General features: G+C 45.5%; 1 protein-coding gene across 2 annotated transcripts; it reads left to right on the top strand.

Annotated features, from left to right (window-relative positions):
• The first annotated feature begins 613 nt into the window (after window positions 1-613).
• Window positions 614-17,708, top strand: nfxl1 (nuclear transcription factor, X-box binding-like 1). 2 transcript variants are annotated; one of them, XM_029142941.3, is made up of 25 exons: window positions 614-772; window positions 2,162-2,340; window positions 2,440-2,619; window positions 2,767-2,876; window positions 2,975-3,105; window positions 3,362-3,406; window positions 3,694-3,827; window positions 3,952-4,037; window positions 4,191-4,266; window positions 4,396-4,493; window positions 4,921-5,035; window positions 5,209-5,333; window positions 8,464-8,586; window positions 9,031-9,121; window positions 10,489-10,609; window positions 11,100-11,256; window positions 11,415-11,506; window positions 12,158-12,179; window positions 12,416-12,538; window positions 12,821-12,975; window positions 13,118-13,187; window positions 16,368-16,472; window positions 17,079-17,156; window positions 17,225-17,278; window positions 17,357-17,708. In XM_029142941.3, the coding sequence occupies exons 2-25, from the start codon at window positions 2,181-2,183 to the stop codon at window positions 17,546-17,548; spliced, it is 2,643 nt and encodes an 880-aa protein (XP_028998774.1). In that variant the 5' UTR covers window positions 614-772; window positions 2,162-2,180; the 3' UTR covers window positions 17,549-17,708. The 2 variants fall into 2 exon arrangements, with proteins under 2 accessions (XP_028998774.1, XP_040928898.1); XM_041072964.2 differs by lacking the exon at window positions 614-772 and adding an exon at window positions 812-971.
• The last annotated feature ends 274 nt before the right edge of the window (window positions 17,709-17,982 follow it).

The raw sequence follows: 17,982 nt of genomic DNA, 5'->3' as shown, positions 1-17,982 counted from the left end.
AAGTGTGTTTATGGTGGAATTGATTGCAATCAGGGTGGCACTGAGGGGTAAATGGGGTGTTAACCTGTAGTGACTCTCTGTCAGTGTTACAGTCGCTGAGGAGGAAAGGTAGTATCAGGAGGTGTTGTTTGATGTTCTGGACTTAATGCTTTAAATAGGAACAGTGGCAGGGAGATGTGTTAACGTGGGTTCCGGGCCATGTGGGTTTTAAAGGGAATGAGTGGATGAACAGGGTGGCGAAAAGAGCAACAGAGCAGGAGGAGGTTGTGGAAAGTGGTAAAAAAGGTGACGGGAACAGCATAGTGTGGGTGAATAATGTGAAGGAATGGCAGGAAGACTGGGATAAAGTAGATTTAGTAGATTTAAGTAGATTAAGAGATGGGCACGCGTATCTGAACTGCACCTTACATTTGATGGGTAAACATGTAGCTGGACAGTGTGAATTTTGTGGTGAAATGGAGGGAGTGGAGCACGTTCTTGTTTAAGCCTTGTTTAGGTTTTTAAATGTCACTGGGTTCGGGAAAAGAATGAGAGTTAGAGAAATCAGCAGGTGGCGGTAGTGCATCACTGTGGATGCAAACCGCCGTAAAACACTAAAGAAGAAGCAGAAGAAGACACGTAGCGCTGTTTCATTCCGTTGTGGGACTGGTAGTTTTATTATTACACAACCGCGAGGCCGCTTGCAGCGCATGGACTGCTAGTACCGACATGCACCGCGACGCAGGTTGTCTGCGCATGTCAACCAGACACCGGGCTGCTCTCTGCTGTTGAGGTTTGTTCAACGAGCTGCTTAATTGAACGTCTTTTCTTCTCTTTAAGACAAAGTTGAACTTCGCATTTGTACTTTAACGACCGTTGTTCGGTGGATGCGGACAGAGGTTCTGATGGGTTCAGTGCGGAAGTTTAATGCCGGTTAGCTTGTCCAAGCTAGTTTGGACAGAACCTAACCTTAACATCAGAACCGAACACAGGTTAAATTATTATGACCTGATACTTTAAGAAGACGAATAGTGTAGTTTTATATTATAGTGTTGTTTTGTTGAGTTTTCTACATCTTAACGTGATGGTTCTGAGTCAGATTCTGGTTGTGTGTAAACCTCTTCCCGTTGGATTGACACATTTTCCGCTCCCTTTAGCAAAACAGATAACATTGACGTCATTCAAACTGTCCAGATTTCATTGTTTTAGCTTTGTAGACCAAACAGAAACCGTCTGTTCCTAACTGTTAGAAACCAGTACGACCAGTATGAACTCACCATAGCTCCTGTTTGACAATCCTCTACAACAATCTACAATTTGCTATCAGTCTTTAGACCTTAAAATGAAACCGGGTCTGTCTTGTTCTTTATCAGCATAGATGGAGGAGGTTTAAAGCAGAGACTGATGAGACAAGAGTTGCTGTGTCTCATCCTCTAATAGGTTTGACTGCAGTTTAGTTTACATGTATATTCTGTAATATTTACAACATTTTCATAGCTTTAGATTAGATTTAGATATTAGATATTTATTCTTTCACATATGTAAAAGTAGTGTAGTAGTAAAATGCTAATCAGCTCCCAATTTACCCAATACATGCTTGTCAATCAATCAATTCAATAATTTCATCTGCATCCAATTGTTTGCATAAAACGTAAATTTGACATGAATTACAAAGACAACAAATAGCAACAGGCTACAATGATGATCAATGAAGCAGTGATTCACACTGAGATCAGTGGTTTGTATTCTGCTGTCCACTGTGTTATGACTGATCGGACGTGTTCATGTACTTGGTTGCAAGTTGTGTTGTTTGAAGGCAAAATGAGCTTTCGTTGCATGTTTCCAATGTTTAGATGCAGTTAAAGCCTTTTGCAAACAAAACGTATCATTTTGACGTTTGAGCAGCTGTTTAGACCTGTGTGTGAACTGACAATTTGGAGTTTCAGTAGATGGCTGCATCAAAGCGACCAATAAAATCTGTAAAATCCTATAATAGATAAAAACTATATAAAACTAATATCAGTCAAGACTAACATTTAATGTGGCTACAGTAAATAATCTTGTCGCGTCTTTTGAGGTTTTAAAATGAACCTTTATCTGCGCCATGAAAACAATTGTTCGCACACGGGATCATTAAAAATAGGACGTTTGTCCTGATCTCTGCCTTTGTTACCACCTCCAGACGTTTGGAGGTCGTTGCCATGGAGCCAGCCTGGCGACAGCCGGGGCGTGGTCGTGGCCGGAGTCAGGAGTGTCCGGGTGAAAGGTCACAGCCCTCTCAGAAAGAGCAGGAGAGGCCTGGAGCTGCTGCAGGTCGTGGAGCGAGGACAAAGACGGCTGCATCCTCTGATCCTCCAAAAGGTGGAGACAGACCTGATCCGATGTTCTCAGCTCTTCAGCTTTAACCTCACAATAGGCTTGAAGCTGCTGCAATGTTCATGCTTCCATTGTGATTCTCAGCTGCGTCGGTCCAGTCTAAGTTCGAGGAGATCAGGAAGTCCAACCAGGCTGCTGCTCAGCGGCTGGTGGAGAACCAGATCAGCTCCTCCTCTGATGAAGATGATGAGGATAGTGACCACAAGAATGGAAAGACAGGGAAGATCCTGGCCTCCACCTTCACAACCTACACTGACCAAACAGGTTACGACAGCGCACATTTAGATTAGACTAGACTAGATTAGATTACAGAAGACTTTATAAGTCCCACAAAGGGGAAATTCTTTTGTTTTCACAGCAGGCTGGTGATCTTCATTTCGCATCCTGATGTTTGTCCACGTCTCCTTCCAGGTGGTGATGCAGCAAGTTTGGTCAAAACTGAGCAGTACGTCAGTGACCTGTTTCAGTCTGGAGCTCTTACCTGTCTGATCTGCATCGCCTCCGTCAAGAGGATACAACCAGTGAGTGCACTCCACCAGGGTGAAATTAGAAGAATAGGACAGTGACTGTGACGTCAGAGTCCTCATCTAAATCTTCATCTTCGTCTGTGTGTTTGCAGGTGTGGAGCTGCTCCAGCTGTTTCTCTCTCTTCCACCTTCCCTGTATTCAGAAATGGGCCAGAGACTCAGTCTTCCTCGTCTCCTCTGTCACTGATGAAGACTTTGGACAGAAGCAGCATCCGTGGCCTTGGTGAGCTAAATACTGGCTGCCTGAGGGTCTACAAGTTGCACAGATGTTTTATGTACATTCGCTGTTGAGGAGTCACAGTTAACCTAATATGAAGCTCACAGACGAGAAGTGATGGTTTTACTTTGTTCTTATCTGAACTTTTGAATTAAAAATCTGCTAGGAAAATAACATGTATTAAGACAAATCATCATCAGCAACAAAGAACAACAACTGGCTGCATCAGTGACCTTGTGATGTATTTATTCTTTTCTTTCAGTCCAAAGTGCAGAGCAGAGTATCCTCCCAGTTCCACCCCCAGCAGGTTTGTGGATATGCTTTGTGGATGCTGTGGTACAGCATCTTCTCCAGCAGGAGGCTTCACTTTCCAGACACCAGCAGCAGATTAAACGTCTGCTTTCTGTTTCTTCTTTGTATCTTCACTGTTTGGTCTGAAGCGATGACTTTAATATTAACACACATGACGATACAGAGAAATGTAAAAGTTAAAGGGATTGATTATATTCAGACCAGTGTGTTAAACTCCCAGCTGGTGACCAATGCGTTGGTTTAAATGTCTGTCACTGCCTCTGTGTGCGGTGTTGTGTTCAGGTACATGTGTTACTGTGGGAAGCTGCAGGACCCTCCGGCTGACCCCTGGTTGGCTCCTCACTCCTGTGGCTCCGTGTGTCAGAAGCAGCTCAGACCCAGCTGTGGACACACCTGCCTGCTGCTCTGTCACCCAGGTGACTGTTCACTGTGCACTTCTAACCTGGAGCCATGAAGTCATTTGAAATATTCAGATAAAGCTTTTTAATAATTCAACACTGATGCTGCTCAGATCTGATCCGAGTGTGTGTATGTCTTCAGGCCCTTGTCCTCCGTGTCCCAAGATGGTGTCTGTTTCATGTCTGTGTGGTAAAGCCAAGCCCCTCCCCCGTCGCTGTAGCAACAAGGTACGTGAAATAGGTTCAGTTTGTCTGATCATCAAAACATATGGGCCTGAAATGTCTGATCCTGAATGTTTTGAACAGTTCTGTTCAATTCAGTTTGTAAATGTGAACTGCGTGAAAAGCAGCTTTTTTTTTTTCTTTTTTTTTTTTGTCCAGTCATGGTCGTGTCAGCAGCCGTGTGGCAGGTTGTTAACCTGCAAACAGCACATCTGTACACAGCCCTGTCACACAGGTACAAGACGCACTCACTCACTCACTCACTCACCCACCCACCCAAAGAGCTATGATTGAGTTCATCTGATCCTAATATCCTAATACATCACTGTGTGTGTGCGTGTGTGCGTGTCCGTGCATGTGTCAGAGTGCTCTCCGTGTCCCAGGGTCAGCGTTCAGATGTGTGTGTGTGGCAGGGACCAGGCAGAGAGACCCTGTTCCAGCCCTCGGTGGACCTGTCAGCAGGTAGAGCCGTATTCTGTACAGGACACAATAACGAACCTCACTGAGCTTCGACAACAAGGACAACATCTCATTCACTGTGTTTCCTTTGCCCGACAACAACCAGAGGATCAAGCTGGTTTTAGTGGATGCTAATGAGCATTATTAAGCTTTTTCACTTGATAACTCTGTGCTCAGTGACTGAATGTGGTGATGCCAGCTCTGACAGAAGCCTCCTGTGAACCCACACAGGAATGATGTGTTACATTACAACACAACTCTGTGACAGCTCTAATTATTGGCTGCTTGACAGTTAAGGCAGCCATCAACAGCAGCATAAAGGCTGTGAACGTCCCATAATACACTCTCACTCAGTCATATTAAGATGGAGGAATGATTTTGAAACTTAAAGTGGATTCTGATGGTCTCGCGGCTTGTTTCTCTGTTCCAGGTGTGTGGAGCTCGACTCTCCTGTGGGAATCACACCTGTGAGGTCGTGTGTCATGACGGACTATGTCCTCCCTGCCCTCGCTCTGTCAGCAGATCCTGTCCTTGTGGGAAGAGCAGTGAGTTGTGTTGAGCTGGAAATGATGTAGTGGACGCCCATGAACGTGTGTGCTGCTCATGAGACGAAGCAGGAGACACAGCCGTGATCTCTGCACTGGAGCATGAATGTTTGATGCTCAGTGAGGTGTGGGATCATCAAATGCGCATACACCTGGTTTGTCAATGTGTCCAGAGTCGTCCCTGCCGTGTACGGAGGAGGTGCTGCCCTGCGGCGACACGTGTGACCGTCCTCTGTCCTGTGGGAAACACACGTGTTCCATGAGGTGTCACAGAGGAGGCTGTGAGACCTGTAGACAGGTGTGTGCATGCACACAGGCAGACACACACAAACGCCGGCACACACATAGACACGCACACACGCACGCATTTAATTTGACAGCAACAGTGGAGAGGAAAAACTCCCTCTCTAACGAGGAAGAAACCTCCAGCAGAACCAGGCTGGATGTGGGCGGCCATCTGCCTCGACTGGTTGGGGTGAGAGGATAGAGAGGGAGAAAAGCACAGCAACAACAACAAGCAACAACAGAGCACAGGCAGGACGGTTGGACCCGCAGCTGTCCATCACAGACACAAAGCTCTGAGTTGTGCAAGGTCTTAAACCTTACTTTGTAAAGTGCCTTGAGATAACCTTGTTGTGATTTTACGCTATATAAACAAAATTGATTTGAATTGAACTAAATTGAAAAGTATGCTTCTAATTTTAGCTATATTTCTAAAATGAAAGTAGGCGGTTCTGGAGATTTGTTTAATATCCGATGTAAAAGAGAGATCCTGGTCAAAGATGACACCAAGGTTCCTGAGAGTAGAATCTGAAGCTAATGTTATGCCATCCAGGGTGGCTATCTGAATCAATAGCGTCTCTCTCGGGCCAACGATAAGAATTTCAGTTTTATCTGAATTTAGTTGGAGAAAGTTTTGGGAAATCCAGGATTTGATGTCTTTTTGATATTTTTGATCTGTTCATTTGGTTCCAAGGACATATATAGCTGAGTATCATCTGCATAACAATGAAAATTAATAGAATTCTTCCTAATAATCTCACCTAGAGGAGACATGTATAGGCTAAACAGAATTGGACCCAGCACAGAACCCTGTGGTACTCCATAGCTAATCCTTGTGCATGTGGAGAATTCATCATTAACATGAACAAACTGGAATCTGTTCAACAAATAGGATTTAAACCATCCCAATGCTGTTCCTTTAATCCAGATTCTATGTTCTAGTGTCAGTAATAGAATGTTATGATCAATTGTATCAAATGCAGAACTAAGATCTAACAGGACAAGGACAGAAACTAGACCATTGTCCGAAGCTAATAGAAGATCAGTAGTGACTCTAACCAGAGCTGTTTCTGTGCTATGATGTTTTCTAAATCCTGACTGAAAATCTTCGTACAGGTTATTCCCACTCAGGTGGTCAGATAATTGTTTAGCCACGATTTTTTCCAGAATCTTGGAAATAAAGGGTAAATTTGAAATGGGCCTATAGTTGGCTAGTTGTCCAGGGTCCAGGGTTGGTTTTTTCAATAGAGGTTTGACCACAGCCACCTTAAAAGCCTGTGGTACATAGCCTAGATGTAAAGATTGGTTGATTTGATTTAATACGGACGAGCTGATTAAAGGTAGAACCTCTTTGAGTAATCTGGTTGGGATTGGATCTAAAAGACAAGTGGACGACTTGGAAGAGTTGATTACTGAGGTTAACTCCATATGAGTTATGGGTAAGAAGCTGTCTAGGTAAGACAGAGGATTTGGTAAATTTAAAGTTGATGGATCTAGACAGTGCTTTCTGTCATTTGGTCGCTGCTGAATGTTTTTTGTAATGGTGATAATTTTATTAGTAAAGTAGTTCATAAAGTCATTGCTGCTGAGATTTAAGGGGATAGTAGACTCAATACAGCTATGACTCTTAGTCAGCCTGGCTACAGTGCTGAAAAGAAACCTGGGGTTGTTTTTGTTTTCCTCAATTAGGGAGGAATAATATGTTTTTCTAGCAGCACAAAGTGCTTCTTTATATTTCATTAGACTGTCCTTCCATGCAATGCAGTTTACATTTATTTTGTTGGAACGCCACTGTCTTTCTAGTTGTCTAGTCCTTTGCTTTAGGCTGTGGATCTCTGAGTTATACCACGGAGCTAACCTCCTCTGATTCACTGTCTTCTTCAGAGGAGCCACTATGTCTAACATTGTACGTAGAGAAGCTGCAGCATCATCTACAAGACAGTCAACCTGTTCATAAGGATTAAGGTGACTGTTCTCTGTGTATCTACAAGACATTGAGGCAAAAGATGATGGAATCATCTGCTTGAATCTGGCAATAGCGTTGTCAGATAAACATCTGCTATAGTAACATTTCTTTCCAGCTGTTATAGGGTCAGTTGTGCTAAATTCAAAAGTTAATAAGAAATGGTCAGATAACAGAGGGTTTTGGGGAAGAACTATTAAATTATCAATTTCAACCCCATATGTCAGGACAAGATCGAGGGTATGGTTAAAACGATGAGTGGGTTCATTTACCTGCTGTGTAAAACCAATAGTGTCTATTAAGGAGTTAAAAGCAGTGCTGAGACAGTTGCTGTCAACATCTACACGAATGTTAAAGTCTCCCACTACAATGACTTTATCTGTACTATTTTTAGTTAGAATTCAGTTAAGAACTCTGAATATGGAGCAGGAGGACGGTAAACAATACAAAACACAACTGGCTTCTGACATTTAGAGTCTGGGTGAGAAAGGCTCAGAGTGAGGCTCTTAAATGAGTTATAACTATGTTTAGGTTTAGGAGTAATTTATAAATCTGATTTATAAATTGCTGCTACTCCTCCACCTCTACCTGTACTTCTAGGAACATGATAGTTGATGTGACTCATTGGAGTCGACTCATTTAAAGTAACATATTCATCCTGCTGCAGCCAGGTTTCAGTGAGACAGAACAGATCTATGTGATGGTCACTTATCAAGTCATTTATTAACAAGGATTTAGATGAGAGAGATCTGATATTTAATAAACCACACTTTATTAACTTACTGTTACTTTGTTCCGTAAGAGGAACTGTTTTGATGTTTATTAAATTCTGGTAAGTCACTCCTCTTTGATTTGTGTGTGACTTGTATAGTTTAGGTGGTCGAGAAGCAGACACAGTCTCTATGCGATAACTAAGACTAAGAGTGGGTGGCGGCTGTAGAGAACGTGCAGAGAGGCGTGTAAGACTGCGACTTCTCCAAAAGTCAATTCTATCCTCAGCCCTAAAATCACATCTTGACCCTCCAAAAAGCTTTCGGACTGGTGGGGACCCGCCAAGTGTCCCCACGTTGTTGCAGTGTCCTCACCTTGATAGGAAAAACATGGTTTATCGTCCCCACGTTGAAGGAAAAACATGCACGTACGCACGCTGTCAACACGCTCAACGTCACCACCTCTCCTCCAGGAGGTGGAGAAGGAGTGCAGGTGTGGGAAGTACAGGAAGCTGATGCCGTGCCATAGAGAATACCTGTGTGACTCCAAGTGCCCAAGAACCAGGAGCTGCCAGAAGCACCAGTGCAGGAGGAAGGTAAGAATCAAGTGACTGGCAACACAGGAAGTAGTAGCTTCAAAACACAATGAGTGTAATCACAGCGCAGGGGGAACCTCAGCAGGGCTGAATGTGAGAGACTCTTACAGGAGGAAAGCAATCAGCCTCTCTCAATATGAATAATAATGAGCCTGTCTCAGCGTTTGTTGTTTGAGCTGACATCCAGCCTCTGAGCCTCGTTCTGCTGTGCTGTAAATGCCACAGCGGCGGTATCTGATGTGTGTGGAATGAGGAAAAGGTTGAGACAGGTGCAGGTTAAATGTCCCACCTGTCTGGAACCAAAGGGTGACTGAGGCTTTTACCTGCTCTCAGTAAATGTCAGACTCGGAACATCCTAAATTTGGAGGGAAAGCTGCATCCAAACACTAAGAAAACCACTCCAGCCCTTTTAAACCCTGTTACCCATCATTTCTTGTGTTCCAGTGTTGCCCCGGTAACTGCCCTCCTTGTGATCAGAGCTGTGGTCGAACTCTGGGCTGTCGCAACCACAAGTGTCCCTCAGTCTGTCACCAAGGTAACGACTTAGTGAAGGTCTGTTAGCAAACACGTTAGCAATCCATGCTCTCATCAGCTGGTTCGTCCTCAGAAAGCAGACGTTGGTGTCGGTGTGAACACCATCACTCTCCTTTTGTATGCAGGAAGGAGTTTGGTCCAGTCGTTTCACCCCCACATGCTCACAGGCAGTCACATCACATCACTCTCTGTCCGATAAGTTATGATTGGTTGAGGGAGTCACATCTGGCAGAGGGTCAAAGGTCAAACACAGGAAAATTCTGACCCACACATCCTGAAGTGTGTTTATCCGCGTGAGCTCGCTGGCATTTTTTCCAGCTGATAGCATGATAGCACAGCACACACACACACACACACACACACACACACACACACACACACAGCTCACTGTTTCGGAAAATCTTGACCTTTGCTTCCTGCTAACACAACACAAATACAAACTGTGTGTGTGTGTTGGCAGAATAACAAACAGCTTCCTGTGTCTATTGTTCCCTGACTGGATGATAAAGGATAACGTATGCGAGTGCCAGCCTGTGATTGGCTGAACGGACAGAAATTAACTTGTCTGTGCCTCCACTGACCTTTTAGGAGGCAGCGATAGAAGAACGCTTCACACAAAGATAAGAGTGTGTGTGTGTGTGTGTGTATGTTGTCAGATAATAGACTTTAAATAGTGGCCTGCTGAGTGTTTCCTGAGCAGCAGCTTCGTAGGCTCCAACATGTGATGCTGAGCTCCGTAATGTGTCAGATTTAAATATTTAACTAAAACTGAGTTGAAAATAAAAACCTGGATGAACACAGTTGTTCTGAAGCTGACAGAAGTAAAAGCAAACACTCCAATCAGCTCCACCTGAACACATTATATCACTCCTGTAAAGGCTCAGGAAACTGGTGAAGTCCACAACAGGTAGCATCAGCCTCCATCTGGTTTCTAAGGTTCCTGCCTCCTGGATGAGCAGCTCACAGGCTGAACACTCTGGTTCGGTCACAGTGAAGCTGGCTCTGTGGATCTGCTGGTCACACTGGGTGTGTTGTCCTAATGGACAATGTTACAGTTTTATCTGACATTCTCTGACATTCAGAGGCATGAGATAAAACTGGACAAAGGTCAGTGTGAGGTGTATGAGGCAGTGAGTCCTGAGGGGTGGTGGATCAGAGCCTTGTCTTATACAAGGCATTAATGGTGTGTGTGTGTGTGTGTGTGTGTGTGTGTGTGTGTGTGTGTGTGTGTGTGTGTGTGTGTGTGTGTGTGTGTGTGTGTGTGTGTGCGTGTGTGTGTTTCCGTGTGCGTGTGTGTGTTTCCGTGTGCGTGTGTGTGTTTCCGTGTGCGTGTGTGTGTTTCCGTGTGCGTGTGTGTGCACGCTTTAGGAAGCTGCTACCCCTGCCCAGAGACGGTGGAGGTCCCGTGTACCTGTGGTTCGGCTGTGCTGGTGGTTCCATGTGGGAGGGAGAGGAGCACCAAACCCCCACGATGCAAGGAGCCGTGCAGGTAAACGCAACAACACAGTCCGTCAAAGGCTGCGTTCCGCTAACGTTCCACCACAGCTCCTTTTAAAACAAACACGTCCACATCGTTTTCAAGTTGGGCTGCTGTTCCTCCATTGGAAGTGATCTGAGACAGACGTCCATCTATTAGGTCATGATTATGATGATCTGACGTTATTGTGTGTCTCAGGGAATGTCGTCACATCTGGATGAACAGCTGGAGCGTGAGCAGACGTATGTGTAGAAGCTTGTCAGACACTGATCAGCTCAGGGCACATTGGTTTCAGAGAAGTTGGTAATATTTGCCAAGAGAAACAGAAGGAGACTAGAACACAGGAAATGAGAGGAGGAGGAGCCTCGCTGATGGTGGTGTCGGAACAAACAGCTGCCTGTGTTGAACCTTCATGTCTTCAGGCTGAGCTAATGAAGGTGTAGGACACTTCCAGGCAGCACCGAGGCCTCTGGGTGCTGACGCTCTGCTCTGCCTCCTCCAGGTCTCCTCCCTCCTGCCACCACCCCAGCAGGGAGCCCCATCGGTGCCACCCCGGGCCCTGCCCCCCCTGCAGACAAACCTGCTCGCTGCCTCTGCCCGGCTGCAGCCACGCCTGCCCGCAGCCGTGCCACGACCTGGTGCTGGTCCGGTCCCAGCAGGTCGGCCACCAGTGGTTTAGAGAGAGAGACTGTGTGCATCAGCTGCATCTTATCTTAGTCGTTGCTTAGTCTGATGTTTCCTGTGTCTTATCAGCATATATCTGGTGTTTGGTGTTTAGTTCAAGCTTCCAGTGTGTGAATGGTCCGTGTGTTGTCAGGTCCAGCTGGCAGGTCCATGGGAGCAGCCGTCAGAACCGGCCTTCGTGAAGAAAGCCCTCCCCTGCGCTCCGTGTGAGGAACCCATACCAACGTAAGGCCAGCACACGTGGACAGCATGAGTCACTGAGATCAGCTCACTAGAAATGTAACGAGGTTCTAAGTGAATCTGAGGAAATAGAACCGACCGTCGTCAAGATGACTGCAGGACACATGGAACCAACTGACCTTAGTTTTCCCCTTATGGTTCTCATGGTCTCATGGTCTGTCACAGCTCTCTCTCTCTTCCTTTCTTGTCTGGTGTTGTCTTTTGTTCTCGTGTGTGTCTTTCATTCAGCAGCTTCTTTGATTTGACGTTGTCTTGTAGCCATTTGTTCTTCAGGACTGTCTGTTATTCATTAGAGGACGTACTCACTTATATGTAGAAAACAGTAATTCGCATCGAGTACCAACCTAAACACTGGAAAGTGATGTAGGAGACTGTGGTCTGGTCCTGGACGCAAACCAGAGCATCCTCAGATCCACTCTGATCTGTAAATGGAGCTCCACGCTCAGTCAGGTCCACTGTAGCTGCAGGTGTGTGGAGGCTCTGGGATCTTCTGTCTGTTAAACATGAAGTGTGGAAGTTACCACAAGGTTCAATCCAGTGACTGGAGGTGGATTAGTGCATGTGGACGGTTCAACCGTGAATGAGACAAAAGTGATCATCGTCTGACGTGGATGTGATGTTCTCTTTGTCTTTCAGGAGCTGCTTTGGAGAACATGAGGTAGGAAGCGTCGTCCCTGTTGTCTCCTGACTGTCCATCATTGGTTTGTCCTCCTCCCTCTGTCTCTGCTTCGTCCTTCTCTGTCTCCCTCATATAATTCTCTCTTCATTTCATTTAGTCGCTTGGTATTCAACACACACGCACACACACACACACACACACACACACACTTTTTTGTCTGAAGGTGAAGGACTGTGTGTGTGTGTGTGCGTGTGTGCGTGTGTGTCTTCGTTCAGATCAGCCCAGTTCCCTGTCATCGCAGAGCCCAATTCTCCTGTGGGCGACCTTGTGGACGACCTTTAACCTGCGGCAACCACATCTGCAGCAGAGAGTGTCACCTGGTTACCGACGGCAACAAGGTGACGATACCAGAATATCATTGAGATTACAGTCGGAAGGTAAAACAACCCAAGAGTTCTGCTGCTGTGCTGGTGCTAGGTCTGCTGGAGGCTGCTCCTCTGTGTGAACAACAGAGCAGCACAGCTACACAGTAGAAACGCCTTCACAGGTCACGGCTTCATCTGATCCGGGGTCAGTTCAGCTGTGGACAGAGATTGAAGACGTTAAACGCCTGTAAAGTCTAATTGATGCTTGAGGCTCCTGGGCTCTGCCTCATCCATCCGTCGCTCTGGTCTCTGCAGTGTGAGGCGTGTGAGGAGGGCTGCTCTAAGCCCCGCCCCCCCGGCTGCCCCCACACCTGCCCCCTCCCCTGTCACCATGGCGACTGCCCCGTCTGCAACCAGATGATCCGCCAGCGCTGCCACTGCAAGCTCAGCACGCTCTACGTGGAGTGCAGGTGAGTACACGCGGTCACACCGAGGGGCTCCGGGTCAGCCGTTACCATGGCAACAGCACAAAGCCAGCCACAGAAAGTACATAGACCTGAAGCGCTGGGGCAGAGCAGAACTGGGTCATCAGATTAATGTGTGTGTCTGTAGGACGATGATGTCAGCTGATGAACAGACCAGGATGAGGCTGAACTCCTGCAACAACCAGTGTCCTAAGGAGGTACACGCAGTACACACAATATAACGCAGTACACACAATATAACGCAGTACACACAATATAACGCAGTACACACGATATAACACAATATAACGCAGTACACACAATATAACGCAGTACACACAATATAACACAATATAACGCAGTACACACAATATAACGCAGTACACACGATATAACACAATATAACACAGAGCACACGATATACGGTAACACAGTACACACGATATAACACAATATAACGCAGTACACGCAATATAACGCAGTACACACAATATAACACAATATACGCAATACACACTATATAACGCAGTACACACGATATAACACAATATAACACAGAGCACACGATATAACACAGTACACACGATATAACACAATATAACGCAGTACACGCAATATAACGCAGTACACACAATATAACACAATATAACGCAATGCACACTATATAACGCAGTACACATGATATAACACAATTTAATGCAGTACACACAATATAACGCAGTACACACAATATAACGCAGTACACACGATATAACACAATATAACGCAGTACACACGATATAACAGTACACACAATATAACACAATATAACGCAGTACACACAATATAACGCAGTACACACAATATAACCCAATACACACGATATAACACAATATAACACAGAGCACACGATATACGGTAACACAGTACACACGATATAACGCAATATAACGCAGTACACACAATATAACACAATATAACGCAATACACACTACTGTATATAACGCAGTACACACGATATAACACAATATAACACAGAGCACACGATATAACACAGTACACACGATATAACACAATATAACGCAGTACACGCAATATAACGCAGTACACACAATATAACACAATATAACGCAATACACACTATATAACGCAGTACACATGATATAACACTATATAACGCAGTACACACGATATAACACAATATAATTCAGTACACACAATATAATTCAGTACACACAATATAACGCAGTACACACAACATAACGCAGTACACACAATATAAAACAGTACACACGATATAACACAATATAACGCAGTACACGCGATATAACGCAGTACACGCGATATAACGCAGTACACGCGATATAACGCAGTACACGCGATATAACGCAGTACACGCATATAATGCAGTAAGCACAATATAATGCAGTAAGCACAATATAATGCAGTACACACGATATAACACAATATAACGCAGTACACACAATATAACGCAGTACACGCCGTACACACAATATAACGCAATACACGCCGTACACACAATATAACGCAGTACACACGATATAACACAATATAACGCAGTACACACGATATAACACAATATAACGCAGTACACACGATATAACACAATATAACGCAGTACACACGATATAACACAGTATAACGCAGTGCACACGATATAACACAATATAACGCAGTACACACGATATAACACAATATAACGCAGTACACACGATATAACACAGTACACACAATATAACACAATATAATGCAGTACACGCAATATAACGCAGTACACGCAATATAACGCAGTACACGCAATATAACGCAGTATACGCAATATAACGCAGTATACGCAATATAACGCAGTACACGCAATATAACGTAGTAAGCACAATATATATAACGCAGTACACACGATATAACGCAGTACACACGATATAACGCAGTACACGCCGTACACACAATATAACGCAGTACAGTCCTACTCCCCACCCCCCCCCCCCCCTCCTCTCCCCACCGTTCCTCCCCCCTCCCTTCTTCCTCCTATCTTTGGTAATCGGTGACTGTGACTGATCAGACGTTTCGCTCACAACCCCCCCCCCCCCCCTCCCCATTCCTCCTCTCCCCACCGTTCCTCCTCCCTCCCTAGCTCCCTCCCTTCTTCCTCCTCCTCCTGTCTTTGGTAATCTGTCGGTGAAGCCTCGCTCGGCTCCGTTCCTCCACCTGGGAACCATTTGGCCTCTAGTCACTAAGCGACAGTGAGACGTTTGTTTGAACAGTTCCTTCTGCAGTAACTTAAGCTCTCAGAGTCTCGGCGCCGCTCTGACCCACATCTGGTCCGAAGGTCCACATCAGACCTGGTTCTGAAGCCAAAACACAAGCACTGATGCTCTGTGATCTAGTGTTTGAACGTGTGACTCGTCTACTTCAGCTGCTCAGAGCCTCAGTGTGTCCCAGCGTCTGTGATCAGTCACAGCTTCACCTTATGATCCAATCACGTCTCAGTCCTAGTGGAACCCGTCGCTCGCATGGATGAGACTTATTCATGGATGAACAGAACCAAGTGTTCTGGAAACAGAGCAGGTGTGAGTCCTTCACAGCTGCTCTGAGTCTGCTGGTTCTCTGATTCTGGGTTTCTCTGGGTGTTCTGTGTTTTTGTTTCTTTGTATGTTCTTTTTGTTCTCTGTTTCTCTGGTTGTTCTGTTTGTTCTCTGTTTCTCTGGTTGTTCTTTGTTTATCTGGTTGTTCTCTGTTTCTCTGGTTGTTCTTTGTTTCTGTGTTCATCCGGTTGTTCTGTTTGTTCTTTGTTTCTCTGGTGGTTCTGTTTGTTAATTTTGTTTCTCTGGTTGTTCTGTTTGTTCTTTGTTGCTCTGGTGGTTCTGTTTGTTAATTTTGTTTCTCTGGTTGTTCTGTTTGTTCTTTGTTGCTCTGGTGGTTCTGTTTGTTAATTTTGTTTCTCTGGTTGTTCTGTTTGTTCTTTGTTGCTCTGGTTGTTCTGTTTGTTAATTTTGTTGCTCTGGTTGTTCTGTTTGTTCTATTTTTGTGGTTGTTCTGTTTGTTCTGTTTCTCTGGTTGTTCTGTTTGTTCGTTTGCTTCTCTGGTTGTTCTGTCTGTTCTCTGTTTCTCTGGTTGTTCTTTGTTTCTGTGTTCATCCAGTTGTTCTGTTTGTTCTCTGTTCATCCAGTTGTTCTGTTTGTTCTCTGTTTCTCTGGTTATTCTTTGTTCTCTGGTTGTGCTGTTTGTTTTTTGTTTCTGTGTTCATCTGGTTTCTCTGGTTGTTCTCTGGTTATTCCTTTGTTTCTCTGGTTGTTCTGTTTGTTCTGTCTTTTTTTTGTTCTTTTGTTTGTGTTCCTCTGGTTCTGAGGCCCACCTGTTTCCAGGCCACCCTCTCAGTGACGTCTCTGTTGTGTGTGTAGCTGAGCTGTGGCCATCGCTGTAAGCAGGTGTGTCATCCAGGTGTGTGTGAGGACAAATGCCAGCAGAAGGTGAAACTCCGCTGCCCTTGCAGGAGGATCAAGAAGGTAGGAACCTAGTCCTAGTGGGATCCTCCACCCGCTTCGGATCTTATCAGCCATAAGGAATGGGCTGATCAGAACTTATCAGCGCATCCGTACGGACCAGTAGGTGCCTGCTCTGCCTCCTCGCTAACAGCTAACAGCTAACAGCTAGCTAAGTTGCTACGTTCAGCAGCTTTAGAGGTTATTGTGGTTAGGGTTAGGGCTGGATAACGGGTGGGGGTTCAGGTTACAGTTAGCTAACACAATACCGCTAGCTACTTGCTAAGTTATGCTCGCTAATAAATCAAAATCAAAAACTTCGATCCTCCCGTCTGAACAACAACCGCTCAACAAGCGCCCCCACTGACTCTGCTGGTTAAATTATCTGAGCCGTGATCAACCTGACGGATCATTGACAACGATCTACTGCACCTATTCACCGCTGCCAGCAGGTAGATGGGCACCTACCGGCCCATACGTATGGGCTGATAACCACTGATAATGACCATTGAATGGCGTGATGACGTCAGAAGCCGCTGGATCCTCAAGCTTGTCTCATTTACCTGCTGCATGTGACTGTTTCTTGTTGACTGTGCGCCACCTCGTCCCGTGTTGCGTTCGTGTGCGTAGGACTTCCCGTGCTCGCTGGCTGCTCAGGCCCTTCAGTGTGATGATGCCTGTAAGGAGCAGCAGAGGAAGGTGAGCCAGGTAAGTCCCTCACCTGTAGAGGCTCAGACACGGACGGTCGGACGCACGCTGAGCTGTGTTTGTTTCAGCTGAAGGAGGCGGAGCAGAGAGCAGCGGAGGAGGAGGAGCACAGGAGGCAGCAGGTCAGTGGCTCAGCGTTGGTCCTCGCGGGTCACGGGCCCCACGGGTCCATCAGCCGACGCTCTGTGCTTTGTGTTCAGGAGGAGCTGGAGGCGTTCGAGAAGCGCCAGCAGCGAGGAGGTCGCCGCAGCAAGAAGCGAGGGCGGAGGGAGGAGGCGGATGAGGAGCGGGGCCGGAGCAGGTGGTGGAGGAGGTGCGTCGTCGTGGTCCTGGTACCGCTGGGTGGCGCCGCCCTGTCCGCCGCCGCCTATTACCTGCTGAGCCGGACCTGAACCCAGCTGGGATCGACCTGGTCTCTGTTCTAGTGTTTAGTTCCTGAAGGATCAGACCTGCGTTAAAATAAAAGCTTCTCATTCAACTGAACCCACAAATGTTTTCTCAACTGATCACTTGTTCTGTGAAGTATTTGTTCAATAAAAGCAGAAAATAAGATTAATGTTGAAGTGTCACATTTTAACCATCGTATTTTGTTATTATTATTGACTATCATGAGAAGCTGAAGTAGTAGAAACAGCTTTAGTCTTGTTTTAACAATGATGAGCTGACGTTGTATATATTAAATATATATATATATATATATATATATATATATATATACAGGAACAGTGGTACAGGAACATCTGCGCGGAGTATGGACTGGAAACGCCAAGGTCAAAGTGGGAAACACCTCCCAAGGTGGTAGAGAACGAGCGAGCCAAGATCCTGT

This window comes from Betta splendens, chromosome 2, assembly GCF_900634795.4.
Source record: "Betta splendens chromosome 2, fBetSpl5.4, whole genome shotgun sequence".
Classification (NCBI taxonomy): domain Eukaryota; kingdom Metazoa; phylum Chordata; class Actinopteri; order Anabantiformes; family Osphronemidae; genus Betta; species Betta splendens.
Note: the sequence above shows the minus strand (reverse complement) of the source record. Positions and strands in the feature narration are given on the sequence as shown.